Here is a 20,308-nt window from a genome sequence, read left to right on the forward strand (position 1 = left end):
AAAAAAAAAAAATCTTAGGAATATACCTGTATACCTAACCAAGGATGTGAAAGACCTCTACAAGGAAAACTACAAAACACTGCTGAAAGAAATAATAGATGACACAAACAAATGGAAACATATCTCATGCTCATGGGTGGGTAGAATCAATATTGTGAAAATGACCAGCCTGCCAAAGCAATCTACAAATTCAATGCAATACCCATCAAAATGCCACATGTTGTGGAATGCCTAAATCAAGTTAGTTAACATATGCATTACCTCACATACATACCATATTTTTGTGATGAAAACGCTTAAAACCTACTCTCTTAGCAATTTTCAATAATACAATACATGGTTATTAAATATAGTCACTATGTCATACAGTACTTCTATGAATTCAACTTTTTTAAATTCCACATTGGATTTTTTCTTGAAATTGTCCGTTATATTTTCAAGAAACTAAGAGAAGAGAAAATATAGTTGTTTATATTTGCCCACATACTAGCCATTTCTAGTACCGTGCATTTAGGCTCGAAGGGTGATGCAGAGTAATAAAACGTGGTCTGTTTAGCATAGAACCTTCAATTTAGTTGAGGGTTACACACAAACATATAGGAAACATTTAAATAGCAATAAGAGTTTCCATCTAATTAGGTATCAAAATTATTGGCATAAACAAACTGTGTAACCAGGCTTTGGATCGGAAAGCAAGCGAATGTCATAGACAAAGGTTTAGAGGTGGGAATGAGCATAGCAAGTTCTCTACAGCAGGTAGAGGTCAGATTATGGAGCTAAACTCGAGAGTTGGGGCTTTTTCATGTTAGTGGTTATAACGGAATCTTAAGTAAGGAAGTGACACAATCACAGCAGTTATTTTATGTGCAGGATTTATTTGAAGAGGAGGAGGCAGAGGATTTGAACCATGTACACATCAGTTACAATAAAAGGAAATTTGGTCTGGGATGGAGGTAGTAGGAATGATGAAGAAGGAATAGATTGAGAGACCTTTGGAAAAACATCATCAACTAGTGTCTTGATGTGGTGGTTGATAGGGAAGGAAGAACCAGGGAGGATTTCATTGTGGGGTTCTAATATGACGTAATCACGTAAGAAAAATTGAAGAAGTTGAGAAAGGAAGTTGGTTTGAATTTGGAAGAAATAGTAAAACTTGGAATGTATTACAACTGGGTAGACATCATGTTTTCCACTTAGAAAACACCAGCAGACCTTTGAAAATGAAGAAGTGAAACTCAGATTAGAGGTTGGAACTAGAAATAGACTTGTAGTGATCAAAAGAGAGGCTGCCCTGAAAAACAGATTTGATTTGGGTTATAAAGGTAGAAGGAAAATGCTGGGAAGGTTAGAGGCTGTAAAATTCTGGGCGGAGCAAGTGGGCAAGAGGTAGTGGGGATGGTTGGAAAAGGCCTTTTTTTTTTTTTTTGCCTTCTAAGTCCCTCCTTTCTTCAGGGAACAACCACCTCCACCTTCTCGTCGTGCTGCCTCCAAGAGTTCTCCATGATCCTGCCCTTTACCATATTTGATGGATCCACTGCTAGCCCATTCAAAGTCTATTTTTGGGAATTTTCTAACTTGATCAAAGAAAACATCGGTAAGACATGAAATGCAGCAGCTTCTCATATCTATATTCTCTACCATTTAGCCTATTACACACAGAAACGAACAGAGACAAGAAGTGAATATGGCTAAAACCTGCTTTTATTCAGTTCCTGATGTTCCAGAGGTCCAGCTATATCCTTGCCCTGTTTTGGTTTCGTTGTATAACCCTTTATCATATTCCATGATAAAGGGTTCCAATACATACCACTTTTGCCTAAATCTGTTTGAACTGAATTTCTGGCCTTTGCTACCAAAAGATGTATGCTGCGCTGAGTGGTACAAAATCACATAAATGGAACAATTAAGTCCTTGAGCAGACACAGAGAGAAGGGATAAACGCATAAGTTAGTTGTGGACCAGGGAAAAAAAGCATCATTCTTAGAATGGCCTGTCTCAGACTCAATGGGAAATCTAAATAGAAGATTAAATTTCAGTACCAAAAAAAAAAAAAAAAGAACTGTCAGAGAAGATCTACAGATCTTACACAGTTTGTTTTATTCTACCTGAATCACTTTGTTTGCAAGGTATATTTAACTTGACAGGTTTATGATTAAATTTAAATAAAGGTTTATTTATTTAATGGTGCTATTCACTTAAATACTGCCTGAGCAGGTGTTGCACTTTTAAAAAAGGTTGGGGGATGAAATGATGACACAGGCGTTAACCCCGAGCTTTTCTGTGCTTTTCTGTATATTTCTTAAATATACACAACTATTTAGTAGTTTGTAATTATGTTGGGAGAATGCTCCAAGTCCCTCTCATTCCAGGTCATCTCTTCTCCTAATCATTCAGCAAATATGCTGTGTGCACTTGAGGGGCATCCATGCCCATAATAGAGGTAGGGGAAACTGAAGAAGAATTGATGAAGACAAAGTATATGGACTTCACTGTTTTACTGAGGGCCAGCCTCTCCCAAGTTGCAGACACAGTTCAGGTCCTCAGGCATCGCCTAGTTGGAGCAGAGAGGTAGTGGAGCCCTTCATATGTGGAAGTGTGAACACAGATATACATAGCCTGAGGAAAACAAGAGAAACCTAATCATCCATCTATGAACTTTAAGGATTTCCCGAGTTAGCCCCAGACATTCCAACCTCAGATTAATTACAGAAATAATTAATAAGAGCCTAGAGCAGGTGATATCTGAGTGCCTTTTGACTTGTTTAAATACCTGGTGGAATTTAGTAATTGTTTTTACACGTGGTTTAGTTTGGTATAAACCAGGGGATTCCTACTGCACTATTTTGTGTCTTTTATTTTTCATTTAGATCTTCGAGCAATGAGTTTGAATATCATGTACAGAGGTTTTTCCACTACTTTTTGCTTCTAGGATATGAACTTTCAGAGAGACTCCATTTGAAAATAGTGTAGTCAGTTGTTTAGCCTGGGGGTTCTGGAGTCATAGTGGCTGATAATTGCAAATCTCAGCTCCAACACAGACCAAATTAGAAACATCAAATACCTATTAATAGATAAATGGATAAACACATTGTGATATATTCATGCAATGGTGTGCTACACAGCAGTGCAACTGAACATGGATGACCTCACAAACACACTGTTGAATGAACAAAGAAAGTTTTAGGGCAATTCGTATACTAGGATACCATTATTGCAGTTCTTAAATAGCTGCAAAACACCACATATTATACAGGGTTCCGTAAGTGTGTCAGAAAACAGGAAGAAATGTGTGAGAATTATAAACACCTCATTCAGGAGCGTGGTTACTGCTGATGGAAGAGTAGTATACAGAGAGATTCCATTATTTTGTAGTGGTTCAGCTCTTAGGTTAGGAGATAGGTGTTTATTATTATTATATTATCATTTATACTTTTATGTATACCTGAAATATTATGATATATATTTTGAGATGGAGTTTTGCTCTTTCACCCAGGTTGGAGTGCAGTGGTGTGATCTCAGCTCACTGCAACCTCCGCCTTCTGGTTTCAAGCAATTCTCCTGCCTCAGCCTCCCGAGTAGTTGGAATTACAGGCGCCTGCCACCACGCCTGGCTAATTTTTGTATTTTTAGTAGAAACGATGTTTCACCATGTTGACCAGGCTGGTCTCGAACTCCTGACCTCGTGATCCGCCCACCTCAGCCTCACAAAGTGTTGGGATTACAGGTGTGAGCCACCACATCGGGCCCTGTGAAATATTTTTTTTTTAAAGATTACATCATAGATTTGGCTCTGTTTTGTTAACATTACACACTATGTAAGCATTTTAAATATTTCTCTGACAGGACATTTCCATGTAGATAACACAATTGTATAATGAGTTTCTCTCATTCTTAGAAAGTATTTTTTGGAAGGCATATTAACCATAAACAATTTAGTCTACTTCCTATGGCAGAATTAGTCTTCAAAAATGAAACACGACACAAAATAAATTCTAAGATTATAAAATGAAAGATTAATTTCTAGCATATGTTCTCTACCTTTAAAATTATTGGGCAAATATTCTATCTATATTTAGAAGGATCTATACTTGAAACAACTATTTTCCATTCTGAGTTAGAATGAAATTAAACATAGCTCCTAGTTAGTGGATTGAAGACAATATTTTGTAATTCACATTATTATGAACAAATTAACTTGAAATTATAATCTGCAAAAGAAAAAAGACTAGGTTTCTACTTCCAAATAAAAGGTATAATGAATTATGAAAATATAATTTAATGATGAAACATTTCCAATTATCAATTTATATTTTTCTTTTTTTTTCCTTTGGTTGTTTCTTTGGTTTTTTGTTTGTTTGTTTGCTTGTTTATTGAGATGGAGACTCGCTCTGTCACCCAGGCTGGAGAGCCATGGTGCAATCTCAGCTCATGCAACCTCTGCCTCCTGGGTTCCAGTGATTCTCCTGCCTCAGCCTCCTGAGTAGTTGGGATTACGGGCGCATGCCACCATGCCTGGCTAATTTTTGTATTTTTAGTGGAGACAGGGTTTCACCATGTTGGCCAGGCTGGTCTCAAACTCCTGACCTTAAGTGATCCATCTGCCTCAGCCTCCCAATGTGTGGGATTACAGGCATGAGTGGCCATGTCCACCCTAGTTTGTATTTGTTCAATGAATTTAATATTATTTTCTCCAATATTATGCATGTTTGTGTCATGAGTTTCATTCAGTAAAATAAGGTCTTATAGTTCAGACAGACGTTTTTCTTATCCCTGGTTGACTTCACACATTATACTAATTTTCAGACCCTTACAGGTATTTGAGTTTATACACCATCGGTTTATAGGCCACAACACTATAAAAACATATAAAGAGATCTTGCTTTGGCAGAATTATATGCACTATCCATCACCAAACAAAATAATGAACCTTTAGCTTGATGTATCTTCATAATAGTCAATTCACCATTTATGGTTTGGCTGTGTCCCCACCCAAATCTCACTTTGAATTGTCATAATCCCCACGTCTCAAGGGCAGGGCCAGGTGGAGATAAATGAATCATGGGGCAGTTTCCCCCATACTGTTCTGATGGTCTCATGAGATCTGATGGTTTTATAAATGAGAGTTCCCCTACACAATCTCTTTTGCCTGCCACCATGTAAGCCATGCTTTTGCTTCTCCTTTGCCTTCCACCATGATTGTGAGGCTTCCCTAGCCATGTGGAACTGTGAAACCGATTCCATTAAACATCTTTCCTTTATAAATTACCCAGTGTCAGGTATGTGGGTTTTTGTTGTTGTTGTTGTTTTGAGGGAGTTTTGCCTTGCTCTGTCACCCAGGCTGTAGTACAATGGTGCAATCTCTGCTCACTGCCACCTCTGCCTCCTGGGTTCAAGCAATTCCCCTGCCTCAGCCTCCTGAGTAGCTGGGATTACAGCTGCCTGCCACCACTTCCGGCTAATTTTTGTATTTTTAGTAGAGACGGGGTTTCACCATGTTGGTCAGGCTGGTCTCGAACTCCTGACCTCAGGTGATCCACCTGCCTTGGCCTCCCAAAGTGCTGGGATTACAGGCATGAGCCACTGCGCCCAGCCAGGTATGTTTTTATTAGCAGCGTGAGAACAGATTAATACAACCAGCCCCAGCCACAATCACAAAATTTGTAAGTCTTACCTTTATAATTGTGTGTCTGTGTAATTCAAAATATTTCCTAAATTCAAAGACTAGCATTCCTCAAAAGTGATTTCAAATTTAATCTTATCACAGAAATTGCTGCTTTCAAATGATACTTTCTGGCAGCTTATGCGTTACAATTCTTCCAAAATCATAGGGCCATCTTTTAGCTAGGGCACTTCAAAACTTCTATTTCTCAAGTCAATTTTGTTAAATTCTATTTATATAGCTATTTATCTACTTTTTATAAGTTTAAAATTGTAATGGCTTATATTTCTGGCATTCTCTTATTATTATATTTCACAGAATCTCAGATAGTGTCAATCATAAGATGCACCATAATTTTATATATCACTAAGAAAGAAAAATTAAAATCTGCCTATTAAAATACTTCACAGTGCCTTCTTATCATTGACTAAGACATATCCCAAATTCAGAGATGGTATTAAAAATAATGTGCAACATGGCACATGTATACATATGTAACAAACCTGCACGTTGTGCACATGTACCCTAGAACTTAAAGTATAATAAAAAAATAAATAAATAATAATAATGTGCAAAGTCAATGCAATGTAGCACTCTTTTAAACCTCTGTGTACCTATATTTCTTTTGTTCATTTATGTTTTTTAGTACACATGTGGAATACAACAGATTATCGTGTTATGAATCCAATTCATTATACAAAGCACTGAATATTTTATGGTCCTAGACATTCAAGCATGTCTGATATACTACGTTAACTACCACATCTATAAATACATTAGTACAATGTGTTTCCTGATGAATGATGCAATAAACAGACTTCAGTTCCTTGCCATTGCAAAATGTTGCCACAGTGGTTTTAAATTCACGAATAAGTCTTTTAGATGTGTCATCACAGAATTTCTGTAGAGTCACGCTTACTAATTTGATTTCTCTACAGTAGAATATCAAGGATTTTCTTGGCACACAAAAATGTCATTCCTTGGTATTTTATGTATCATGGGTACCCTTTTAATGAATTCATTGGTTACATAAAATTTTTCATCAGTACCAGTAGTAAATATCACTAGCTGCTTAGAATTATTATTTATATCTTCGTTTTCATCAGCTGTAATATAAAACACCACAGAACATTTCATTTTTCTCCAATAAGTCTTCCCGTATGGTCACTATTCTCAGCAACAGTATTTCTCATTCACTCCATAGTTTCACTCTTTGAAAAACTCATCATCCATAAAAGATTTACAGCCACTTCACAATAGCATCACTTATTTTATTTGCATTCAGAAATTCATCCTGTGGAAATTCTAGTTCTTTTAGTTAATTAAGTTTTAATCATGTATGTTTTCTAGATAACTGTTGTTCTTTAATTTGTTTCACAATGGCATCTTTAGTGGTATTTTTTGGCAAAGTCGCACTTGGCATAGAATATTGTCTAATTTTCACAAAGAAATATGTTCCCTCAGGGCTCAGTCACCCTTGATACAGTTTCCAATTCTACACCTCCAGGTTGTCCTGTGTGGCCAATCCAGATAGCTGCCGTATACAACAGCCTCCTGGTGACCAGCTCACTATAGGTCAGCTGGATGCAACCTGCTCTACTGGCCGCCCTGACCCGCACACCCAACATGGACTATGCAGACATGCTGCAGTGACCACCTCTGTGTGCCCCTGGAACTTATGCCTGCTTGCTTTAAATGCACCAATTAAAACTCCATGTGGAAAATCTGTTTAGATGATGTCTTGACCCCAATAAAGTGTCGGCCCACAGGTCCCTTTCTGTCTTTCCCTGCCTGTGCTTCCTGACCTCCAGGTATGCCATGTAGCCTCCAGGGTCCGCAAATACGAAAATCTCTTAAACTTTCTCTCTCTCTCTCTCTTTCTTTGTGTGTGTGTGTGTGTGTGTGTATCTTCTATGTATATATGTGTATATCCATGTTTTTCATTGTTCTGGAAGCCTGTGGTCTCTTCATTCTATCTTTTGTTTTCCCTCTTTCAATAGATATATGACTGTAAACCATTCTCACTCTACTCTAAGGAAAAAACAGCTTTGCATGCATGACAATGGCTGGCAACTGGATTCCTTCCACAGGGGTGGTGAGACTGGAGACAGAGTTGATGAGGCCTGACTCCTGCTCCAGCTGACCACTGGCCTATGCAAATGTGTTCTCCATAGTGTGAGATCTCCTAAGTAATGGGATATTTGTTGAAATCTAAATTTCAATATGTTGATCCAAATTTTTTAAAACACTGAACAGGTCAAACTAAATACAGCTGCATACTGAGTGCAATCTATAGGCCACCAGTTTGCAACCTCTCTCCAATGGGGTGTGAGAGTGTATTTCTGCTTTCGAGCACTTGCTTACAAGGAATAAGGAACCGAGACAGAGAACTGTGAAATAAACTCTTTAAAAGATGCTATTTTGGCTGGGTATGGTGACTCACGCCTGTAATCCCAGCACTTTGGGAGATCAAATCGGGCAGATCACCCAAGGTCAGGAGTTTGAGACCAGCCTGGCCAACATGGTAAAACCCTGCCTCTACTGAAAATACAAAAATTAGCTGGATGTGGTAGTGCATGCCTGTAATCCCAGCTACTCAGACGACTGAGGCACAAGAATCGCTTGAACCTAGGACACAGAAGTTGCAGTGAGACAAGATTGTGCCACTGCACTCCAGCTTGGATGACAGAGTGAGACTATCTCAAAACACTAAACGAATAAATAAAAATGATGCTATTTAGGTTGAATAACCAGAATATAATGATAGATTATTGTATTCTGGTGTCATTTTTCTGTGGAATTCTTCTGAAGAAAGTCAAATGTCTAGACTAGAGAGGATAGACCCTTTCCTCTTACCAGGCATCCCATTAGACCACAGGGCTCTGAAAACTTTGCGTTAGAGGGAATACAAGTTGGGCTATAAATCACAAATTCTAACAGCCACATCCCTGAGCAATTTTAAGTTGAATCTGGATTGTACTTTACTTTTATTATTAGTTTCTGAGTCACAACATTTCACTATCAAAACCCTAGATGTTTATCTATGATCATCTAGGATTTAGAATATTTCAACAAATATTTTAAAGGCACTTAATATTTTATTTGTTCACAGATTTTTCTACTCAGAAGCTTCCAGAATATTTCTTTTTTAAAGAAATCACCGATGTCTAGGTTTAGATTTCCTTTCATTGATTTTGCCTAATTTTCAGCTTTTTCACTTATATTTTCTTTCACAATTACTTTGATTATTGCTGTTCTTACATGTTATATTTTCACACTTTCTCTTTTGCAAGCCACAGCATGTATAAGGATCTGTTGGATCTTATATAAATATCTCTCTTTCTTTACCCTCTACTTGCATTTCTTTTTCACTTTTTCTCTGAATTCCAAATTAATATTTCAATATCTTCTGATTTACCTATTTTCTTTCTATTGTATCCAATCAGCTATTCAGAGCCCTTCACTTCATTGTTTTTTTTAAGCCAGCAATTAAACCTCAAAGCGTTTGTCGGTCCATTTCATTATATTAAGTCGTATTTCTTTCATAGAATTAGTGTTCTTTCAAATCTTAATAAAAACATATGAAGTGTTTTGTAACATTTCCTATGTCTTGTAATGATTTTGTTTCACAGACAGACATTGGACCTCTTTCTTCAGAATGCTTATCTTATTTTGAGTATTCTCGCATTCCCATTGTTTTTCCCATGTGTTAAACTTTGAAGTGAGAAATGAGAGAGTTTTGCCCATATTCAAAGTTCTAAAGCCTAGTGATGGGTTCTGATAGATATTGCAAATACCAAATCTTAGAGGATTTGATCAAGGAAAATGGGGGAAGTTTTATATTTACACTAGTTCTGTGTTGCCAGGCTAGAGACGAACTGAGCAGGAAGTTTGACCACTGAGCATAGTGTTTCTTCTGCTTGGTGCTGGGGCAACCTTATATTAATGGGGTAATGTCATCATCATCCAACTGGAATGATAGTTCTCTGCAATAGGACTTCCAGTTCATTTAAGGAGTCACTGTACAAGGTAGAAGCCAAGTGTGTCTGTGCTGCTGGTAGGCTCCAGAACCACACAGCCTTCCTGCAAGCTCTAAATCATCCTGTCTGCAGGCCCCACAGCCTCCCCTCACCCCAAAGCTCTGACACATCAGATTCAGGTGGATATAATAGTTTTACTAGAGGTTCCTTCTAATTACTCCCAAAGCAGCCTTTTTCTGTGCATTGTATGAATTCTGGTGTGTTGTATTATCTGAGCAGCAATTTATTTTAAAATACATAGTATTATTAATATGGTAAGGGTGAATATAAGTTAACTCTATTTACAAACTAGGGGATGGTTCATTATTATGTAAAGTACTATAATAACAATGCATACTCCAAGGTGGTTATTTGAGATAGAAAAATTTAATTAGGAATGAATACTTTTGGAGATGGTCTGGCACTTAAATGATCATTCTTGAAAACTATGACAGCAAATTTGTCTATGAGTATAAAGAATATTGCACAAATTTTTGATTGGTTAGAAATATTTTTTAGGCCTTACCATGCTCTCACAAATAAAGGTTTAGATTACAAGGCTAAAAGCCTAACTCCATGGTGCAGTGCTCTGAGCACTGTGGATATGCTGGAGCTTCAACAGTGAAGAAGACAGACCCAGCCCTGCATTCCTGACTTTATAGAGTCTAGTAGAGGAAGCAAACAAGTGCATTATCATGCAATAAGTGCTCCCAAGGAAAAAAATACATAATAGTATGGGACACCAAATATAACAGTCACTAAACCCAACTGGGCCAGGGAAAGAGAATTGGTAAGAAAGTTTTTCTGAAAAGATGAGACCTGAAGGATGAGTTCAGACCTGAAAGATGCGTCAGAATTACTTAGTCAAAGAGGATATAGGATTATATGTGTGTGCTTAGAAGACAGCAGGTGGTGCCGTTAGTGCTTTGCACATATTATGTGCTCAATAAACCAGTGTCAGAGAAATATTTGAAGAGTTGGATCCAGGAGAGAGTGCATAAAAAACTAGAAGTTTCATGTCACTAGCAGACAATGGTAGGGTAGATGTGGTGCCATGAGAGGTACAGAAGAACCAGCACATGGTCCTCATTGCCCAGAAGTGTATCTGGTTCATGGTAGCACTCAGCAACGTTTGCTGAAAGAACGAACACGCAAAGACTTAAAGACCATGTTAAGGGGCCCAAGCCTTATCCTAAGTGCAACAGAATGTTACTAAAATATTTAATCATGGGAATTATATAATCACGTTTGCAGTTAGATCATTCTGACTAAAGAGTGGAGAACTATTAAAGGCAAGATTATGGCAGAAATGTTTCTTTGGAGGTTACTGAAGGAGTCAAGGAGAGGGCCAAGGGGTAGCAGAGACAAAGTAGTAAAGAGGATAGATTTTATAGACTCTGAGGAGGTAAAGTCACCATGACTTGGAGTTTTATTAGATGGTGTATTGGGGTTCTCTAGAGGGACAGAACTGATAGGATAGATGTATATATGAAGGGGAGTTCATTAAGAAGTATTGACTCATACTATCACAAGGTGAAGTCCCACAATAGGCTGTCTGCAAGCTGAGGAACAAGGAAGCCAGTCGGAGTCCCAAAACCTCAAATGTAGGGAAGCTGACAGTGCAGCCATCATCTGTGGTCGACAGTCTGAGGCCGCTGGCAAACCACTGGTTTAAGTCCAAGAGTCCAAAAGCTGAAGGACTTGGAGTCCGATGTTTGAGGGCAGGAAGCCTCTAGCACAGGAGAAAGATGAAGGCCAGAAGACTCAACTGGTCTAGTCCTTCCACATTCCTCTGCCTGCTTTTATCCTAGCCGTGCTGGCAGCTGATTAGATGGTGCCCACCCAAATCGAGGGTGGGTCTGCCTCTCCCAGCCCACTGACTCAAATGTTAATCTCCTTTGGCAACACCCTCACAGACATACCCAGGAACAATAATTTGCATCCTCCAATCCAATCAAGTTGACACTCAATATTAACCATCATAGATGGCATGGAATGAGAGAAACCAAGGATAATACCCACACTTCATGATTCAGGCAACTAAACAAATGGTCTTTACATTTAGAGACATGAAACTTAAGAGAATGAACATGTTTTGGCCATGGTATAGCAATTAATACGTTTTGGGAAATGGTGACTCTGGGGTGTCTGTGAAGCACCTCAATAAAAAATGTAACTAGTCAGAGATAGATAGATCTGAAGCTCTCTGATAAAGATTTAGCAATCAGCTTCATGAACATGGTGATTAAAACCGTGAGATGAAGAGAGGGGATAACTACAGAATTTGACGAATAGGCAGAGGAGAAAATAATCAATGGAGAGGCCAGGGAGAAGGGAAGAAAGCCAGGAGAATGTAAAATTATGGAGATCAAGAAAAAGATTATACAATGTAGGCTAATGTAGGCCCCTGCCACAAGTGGCATAAAGACTGAAAGGAGCCCATTTAATTCATCAAGTAGGAGTCAGCACTTAGTGATGTGATCATAGTGGAACTCACACTAGCATGAGCTGAGGAGAAAGCGGGAGGTGGAGAAGAGAGGGCTCTGAAAACTGGCAAAATTCTGACTGTGAAGATAAGGGGAAACAACAGGTCTCTTTCAAATTTTCAGGTTTTCTCACTAAACTGCCTGAGATAATTCCTGCAATATACGTTTAAGGAAATATACATATATTTACATATATATATATGCCTACAAATGAGGCTCAAGAGACAGTACTAGTCTTTATTGTCCTGAGATACAAAATAAAGTTATGTCTGTAAATATTCATGTTGATATCACTTTGAAACTCCAATTAATGAATCATAGGATGTCCTTTCTTTTTTTGGTTTCCTTTCTGGATACCCCACGGACACCTAATCCAAATGTGGCAGTTACAGTTCTTACTTTGACAAAGTCTGGTCAGTCCACCAAGCTGGTATTGTTGCTGCCACTGTCACCATAGGGTAAGCATTCTGAAAATAGCAGTCCAGCTGTGCGGTGCCATACCCTATCAGCATCAACAGGTGATCCTGGGAGCTGGAGTAAGAAAACTTTACAGATCCTCTTTTTGCTCTTATTAGGATAGGAGAGCTCTTAATGACTATCCATGTCAATACACACACATACACACACACACACACTCACACGCACTGCTTTTTTCCCCCACAACACACACACGATATACCCAGAAGCCTTGTTTAGCCATAGACCGTGTCCCTTCCAAATTCCCTATAATTGTGGGCATGGTCTTCTTATCTCTTTGGTAATTATAACGTAGAGCTGACTCCGTTGTCTGCTCAGGCAATTATAATATTGCATAATACAGTCCCTAAAGACAGCATTTCCAACTTAATGTCACATGAAGATTGCCAAAGTTAAATTTCAGTTTTACTCTTTAATAAAACTTTTTTTCTTTATTTTTGGGACTCAGCCAAGTGGAAAAAAACTAATTTGACTCACTAAGCAGAGAACTTATTATCCCAGTCTATAACAACTGATCAAAAATTAGCGATCTCATGTTTTTCCCCCCCCCAAAAAATGTGTGGGTATTTCCTTACAATTGTGTAACTAGAAGTCCCTTTCTTATTATTTTCCCAAAGCAATGGGCATGGGCCCCCAGTGCTATTGACTTCATCTCTAGTAACCCCTCAGTGGCATTTGCCATTGCAGGTATCAGCTTTTTTTTAGCAAGGTTTCTGATAATGTCAAGTTTAAGGAAAGCATTGGAGTCCAAAGCCTTGAATAAGAATTTAGATTTTTCTTTAGATTTTCTAGCAGAGCAGAGGTGTCCCACTATGCATCAGTTAGAGTACTATCCCCTAAACTTCTGTGCGCATCCTTTTATACTATGACATTTTCTCCTCTTTTGGTGGTATTTGAAAGATCTCTTATACCTTTTTGTTATAAAAGATTCACTTGCTATCCATGTGTATAGATTTTATTTATTCAGAAAGTCTCTGTTGAAAAGTTTCTAAATAATTACAAGTCTCCTGAATCCCATACTTCCTAACATAGTTGGGATAATTGGCCATATTTATTGTCCAACAAATATGTGGATCCTTCTGGACAGCAATCTAGGATCTAGAAGTAATTATCTTGTGACCAGATAAATCAGGTTCAATGAGATTTTTCAAAAACTCAGAGGATTATCCAAGTAAAACAAAACACAACTTTAATGTTCCAAAGCCCTCCAAATGTACATGTTTTTTGATCCAGCATTTACATTTCTGATAACTTAGCCCAAGAAAATTATTAGGGACATGTAAAAGGATGCATGCACTTAGCTGTTCACTGTGCATTGGGTGTTTTAGAAAATAGTTAGAATACTAAAGATTTATGTTAAGATGCTGAGTATCACGCTATTGAAATTATAAGCATTACCTTGCTCATTTCTCAGAACAATCCTATGTGGTATTTACTATAATTACTCCAATTTATAGATAAAGAAATGGAAGTTAAAGAGACTCAGTAACTTAATCAAGGATGTTCAGCTAGTGAAGGTCAGATCCAGGAATCAAAACCAGGAATGATTTCTAAAACTTTGTTCTTGTCCACCACACTTTACTAGAAGATTTGTGGTTATGCAATTGTTAAATAAATAATATACTTTTACACCTGAATAAATCATATACTTTTAGCCCTGAATGCTATGCACATATTAAATAATACATTATCAAAATCTGTATTTTGACATCAAAAGATATATATATAACATAGTGTTAGCTTAATCTTGAGCGGATAGATTACAAAACAATTGCACAATATGTTCCCGTTGTTCTATGTGAACCAGTGATTTTCTATCTATCTGTCCATCTATCTATCTATCTATCTATCTATCTATCTATCTATCTATCTATCTATCCATCTCTCTTTCTAGCTGCCTACTCATTTTGAAAGGATACACCCTGAGGTGCTAGCAATGACTATAACTAAATGTACAAGGTTATAAATGTTTTTTGTTTTCTCAATTTTCCTTTTTAATATTTTCCAGCCACTTTTTTTTTTTTTTTTTTTTTGTCATGAGTACATGTAGCTTTCATAGCAGGGAAAATAAAAGCAAATTTTCAAATTTAATATGCAATTTAAAACTCCTTGATAATAGGACTTGAGTATTGTTCACCCCAGCCCACTGCTGTATCCAGCAGAGTACCATGCTCAAGAAACACTTTTGGAAGGTGAGTAGGTGGTGCCAGAGAGGAGTCCACGATAAAGGGGACTGAGCAGAGCTCCAGCAAATGGAGCAAATGGAACAGCAAGGACCTACTCATTAAGATTAGTGTCTTCAACTGGATTTCTTTTCTTAACATTTTTAACTTGACATAATTTCAGACTTGCAGAAATGTTGTAAGGAAAGTACAAATAACTTCCAGCTACCTTTTATCCAGATTCGACGTTTGTTAAAACTTTACTACAATTCTCTCCCCACTGTATTTCAAGGAGATTTAGACACAGAGGAAGGGTGAGTCTGTGTTGACGTATTTCGTTCTCCAAATTGTCCTTAAAATGTTCCTCTGTATTAGAACTCCCCTGGCAGGAACTCTGTTCTTGCCACCACTAGGACTAGAGACTCTCTTCCCTTCTTTGCCCCGCCTGCTCCCTTTGCCAAGAACACTGAACAGGAAGAAGTATTTCGCGGGGATGCCACCAAGGCAGAGACTGTGAAGAAGGAAGAACGTTACTTGGGCAGAAGGAGCATATTCTCAGGAGACGGGGCCCCTGCCTGCCACACCAAGCGTTGGGCCACCAGGAAGACCCCCATCTGCAATCCAGCCTAGACTTCCAGGGAGAAAGAGGTGAGTCTGTCTGTCTGTCCTGGCTGCATGGACTGTTGAGCAATGCCAAGACCTTCAGGGATGCCTGTCCTGTCTGTCTCCTACCCCTGGTGTTTGGAAGATTTAGGCTTCTGACAACTGAAGTCAGTATGGTGAAGGCTACAAACTAATGTCCTTGGGAACAAGGGTCATTGCAAGGATAAGGGTTCTCAAAATACAGGAGAGGGTTTAATTATTAGACAGAATTTAGGAGGCCACAAATAGGGCAAAGCTGAGGCCCACAGTAGGGAATGAGTGAAGGAGAGGCAGCATGCCAAGTTCCAAGGCTCCAATCAATACCTGTTTCTTTCTGTGTTCTGGGCCCATGCTGGATCACCTCCTGGTACCTATCAATGTCATGCCTGTCTTCCAAGTCTGCCTTGCTTTGCGTACTCTGAGCGAGAGGCAGGAATATGTCCTGGTGAAAAGCAGCCTTGTTCCCGAATTCTGATGCTGCCGTGCTCTAATCTTCACAGGCCCCTGCAGCTCCTTCACCATGAACTGGCACTTGATCATCTCTGGGCTTATTGTGGTGGTGCTTAAAGTTGTTGGAATGACTTTCTTTCTACTTTATTGTGAGTATTTGAGCAACCTCTTGCCCTAACCTCCACGTTGTTTGGCTCATTGACTCTTCTCTTAGAAAGCAAGGTTGGGTATACAGGTTTCATACCCAAGTCTTTCCATCTGAGACTAACTGGCCCAATCTGAGGTCAATTGGCAATGCCTTTCTCACTCCCCAGTACACACAGTGGGCCAGGCTCCTTGGTCTACCTTGGAGATATAGAACTTAACAGTCTCTGATGGTTAGAACCCCATGCAAAGCTTTTGCTAATGGAGTATTAGTTGGGTGATCTCAGCTGAAGCACTTGGCAGTGCTTGTTATTGTTGCCAAAATCTAAAATTACAGCTCCAGTTCAACCCAATGATAAGGCCGTGGTGAGAGCTGAATTATAATGTAACAGGATTTAACTGAGAAAGAAATTTCTCTCTGTGTACATATAAATCAATTCATCCAAATGCCTAGTAAAAGAAGCCTCCTAGGAAAGGATTTTACTGCAATCAGAAACTAGAATCTTCTCCAGCCCCAGAAGCCAGTAGGGAAAATAAATGAGGAAGGAAATGTGAGTAGGAGGCAGTAGTTAGCTAAGAGGTGTCTTCCCCATGATGCAATCTGAAGGTGCAATTCCTGTCATGTCAGACAGCAGGAAAGAAATAGGAATAAGTGAATGTAGTCACAAAACCACATTTACGCATCTTCACTGAGTCAGAGAGTTCAGTATTTCCCACTAATAGTCACAGTACCCTAGTAGCCCCTGTGCTGATACGTGTTTGCCATATTCATCATGCAGTCACATTTGGGGCTGAGCCAACAGCTGATTTTCTTTTCAGTTCCACAGATTTTTAACAAAAGTAACGATGGTTTCAGCACCACCAGGAGCTATGGAACAGGTAATCTGCATGGTGGTAAATCTTCTCCCCCTCCTCCTGCTATTTCTATCCTGGATTTCTAGAGACCTTCCACACACGCTCCTTTCCCAAGAAATTCTTTTGTACAATGGTCCATAAAGATCTTCCAATTAATTCCCCTTCTTTTACATATGAGAAAACCAAGAGCAGACTGAGGGAAATTTCTGATCCTCAAGTTTCCTCCTGGATATGGGGATGATTTATATCTAATCATTGTAATAGAATGTGAAAGTGTTTAATAGCCAGGAGCTATGGGAGCTAGAGAGATGAGTGGGGCATGGTTCTCCCGTCCCTATTAAACCAGCTTCCTCCTGAAGCCTTTCCCAACAACATCCTCTCACTTCCTGTTAAGACACCTATTACGACTGACATCGTTAGGAGAAAGACCACTTCTCATTTATCTTAGTATCAACAGAGGCAACCCAATACAGTGAGCTGTATGGAAAAAATACCCATAAAATACTTATAGAGTTCTTAAGTTATAATCTCAAAGTAGTTTCTGATGAAAACCAGGCTATTACATCTTAAAGTCTATAAACTAAACAAAAAGTGAATGTCAATTTGTTTCATTAAGATAAATGTAAGTAACTAATTTGATGTCAGAGTAAAGTGGTCTTCAACCACAATGGACAAATAACTGGCACCCCGATGAGATGTCTGACCAGCCTCTGAAGTCACTACAGCTGCCTGCTCAGACAGTCACTGTTCCCAGGAAAATGAGGCCCCTATATGGATTTCTAGAAATGAATGGACCCTTCCCTGCTTATAGAAAATCTCCCTAAAGTTCACTTGCTTCCTTGTCTGCTAATATCCCCTTGGTCCTGAAATTTTGTTCCAATTAGCCTCAATCCTTAGAGCTAATACAGTGCTAATGAGAAAAGGGTCCCAGAGCTGCCCAGGGTTATGAATTTTCCTATTGAATCTGGGACATCAGAAATAGAAAGAACAGCAAAGATGCTGTGTGGAGCCTGGGGGAGAAGTACTCCAAACAGTCCTTTGGAGAAAACACTGTCAAAGGTTTATGTAAGATAGGAGTGTGAGAGTTTCTCTCTGATACTAAATTCCTCCATTACTTTTCCTTTCTTCTGTTCTTTTTCTCAGGATTTGATGCCTACCGCTACATCAAAAAAAAAGGAGACATGAAATAGGATTTGGGTGTCGAGCATGACAAATAATGGCAGTAGTTAGATGGAAGGTTCAAAGAAAGAAATTGTCTGAAACGTTCTAGCTCAGAGTAGCCAAGAGCTTCTGGTCATCTCCATGATTCAGACAGTCACACAGCCCATACTCTGATGTTTCTGTTTCTGTGTTGTATTTGTCATACCATAACCTTTAGGTTTTCTTTTCACTTAAGTCTCACAGATTTTTGGGAGCAGTTCCCCAAGTCCTAATGGCTTCATTCCCACAAGGAGCTATGGAACAGGTAAAGTGCAAGGTTCCAACCTACTCTCCATCCCCTAGGTTCTCATGCACTGAATTCTTAGAGACTTCTCCCGTTGTCGTTATTCTTATGGAATTTTTTTGCTCAAAGGGACCATAAAGACCTTCCAGTTCATTCTCTTTACATACATTATTTTGGCTTTTTAAAAATGTTTCTGAGTACATGGTAGGTATATATATTTATAGGTTACATGATATATATTGATAAAGGCATGCAATATGTAACAATTATATCAGGGTAAATGGAGTATCCATCACCTCAAGCATTTATCTTTTGTATTACAAACAATCCAATTATACTCTTAGTTATGTTTAAATCTGCAATTAAACTATGTTTGACTATAGTCACCCTGTTGTGCCAGCAAATACTACATCTTATTTAGTCTTTCTATTTTTCAGTACCCATTAACAAGCCCCACTTCTCCCCCATACCTCCCCCCACAACTACCCTTTCCAGCCTCTGGTAACCATCCTTCCATGCTCTGTCTCCATGAGTTCAATTGTTTCAAATTTCAGCTCCTGCAAATAAGTGAAAACATGTGAAGTTTGTCTTTCTCTGCCTGGCTTATTTCATGTAACATAATGACCTCCAGTTCCATTCATGTTGTTGCAAATAACAGGATCTGATTTTTTTATGGACAAATAATACTCCATTGTGTATAAATACCACATTTCTTTATCCATCCATCTGTTGATGGACACATAGGTTGGCTATTGTGAATAGTGTTGCGATAAAAATGGGAGTGCAGATGTCTCTTCAATATACTGATTTCCTTTCTTTTGGGCCTATACTTAGGAGTGGAATTGCTGGGCCATATGGTAGCTCTATTTACAGTTTTTTGAGGAATTCCAAACTCTTCTCCATAGTTGGACTAGTTTACATTCCCACCAACAGTGTATGAGGGCTCCCTTTTCTCCAAATCCTTTCCAGTATTGGTATTGCCAGCCTTTTGGATAAAAGCCATTTTAACTGGGTTGAGATGATATCTCATGGTAGTTTTGATTTGAAATTCTATAATGAGGAATGGTGTTGAGCACCTTTTTATATTTCTATTTACCATTTGTACTATTTCTTTAGAGAAATGTCTATTCAGATCTTTTGCCCATTTTTTAACTAGATTATTAGATTTTTTTTTTCCTATACAGTTGTTTGGGCTCCTTACATATTCTGCTTATTAATCCCTTGTCAAATGGGTAGTTTTCAAACATTTTCTTCCATTCTGTGGGTTGTCTCTTCACTTCATTGATTGTTTCCTTTGCTGGGCAGAAGCTTTTTTAACTTAATATGATCTCATTTATCTATATTTCCTTTGGTTGCCTGTGCTTGTGGGATATTACTCAAGAAATCTTTGCTCACTTCAATGTCCTACAGAGTTTCCAGAAGGTTTTCTTGTATTTTCATAGCTTGAGATTTTAGATTTCAGTCTTTAATCCATTTTGATTTAGTTTTTGTATATATCAAGAGATAAGGGTCTCATTTTATTCTTCTGTGTATGAATATCCAGTTTTCCCAGCACCATTTATTGAAGACACTGTCCCTTCCTCAATGCATGTTCTTGGTACCATTGTCAACAATGAGTTTACTGTAGATGTATAGAACTATTTATGAGTTCTCTCTTCTGTTCTGGTGTATATGTCTGTTGTTATGCCAGTACCATAGCATTTTGGTAACTGAAGCTCTGCAGTGTAATTTGAAATCAGGTAATGTGATTCCTCCAGTTTGGTTATTTTTTTGCTTAGGATAGCTTTGGATAGTCTGGGCCTTCTGTGGTTCCATGTACATTTTAGGATAATTTTTTCTATTTATGTGAATAATGTCATTGGATTATTGACAAAGATTGCAATAAATCTGTAGATTGCTTTGAGTAGAATGGACATTTTAACAATATTGATTCTTCCAATCCACAAACATGGAATATTTTTCCTTTTTTT

General features: G+C 38.4%; 1 protein-coding gene across 3 annotated transcripts in view; it reads left to right on the forward strand.

Moving 5' to 3' along the window:
- The first annotated feature begins 15,289 nt into the window (after positions 1-15,289).
- Positions 15,290-20,308, forward strand: part of CLEC5A (C-type lectin domain family 5, member A) — an 18,208-nt gene continuing 13,189 nt past the window's right edge. Inside the window, exons 1-4 of one of the 3 annotated variants that reach the window (XM_011995414.1) lie at positions 15,290-15,451; positions 15,946-16,044; positions 16,859-16,918; positions 18,291-18,359. In XM_011995414.1, coding sequence (XP_011850804.1) covers positions 15,966-16,044; positions 16,859-16,918; positions 18,291-18,359 — 208 coding nt within the window. In that variant the 5' untranslated portion in view covers positions 15,290-15,451; positions 15,946-15,965. The remainder of the gene's footprint in view (positions 15,452-15,945; positions 16,045-16,858; positions 16,919-18,290; positions 18,360-20,308) is intronic. The other 2 variants (XM_011995415.1, XM_011995416.1) reach the window with 2 other exon arrangements.

The sequence above is a fragment of the Mandrillus leucophaeus genome, unplaced genomic scaffold (assembly GCF_000951045.1).
Source record: "Mandrillus leucophaeus isolate KB7577 unplaced genomic scaffold, Mleu.le_1.0 Scaffold49, whole genome shotgun sequence".
NCBI lineage: Eukaryota > Metazoa > Chordata > Mammalia > Primates > Cercopithecidae > Mandrillus > Mandrillus leucophaeus.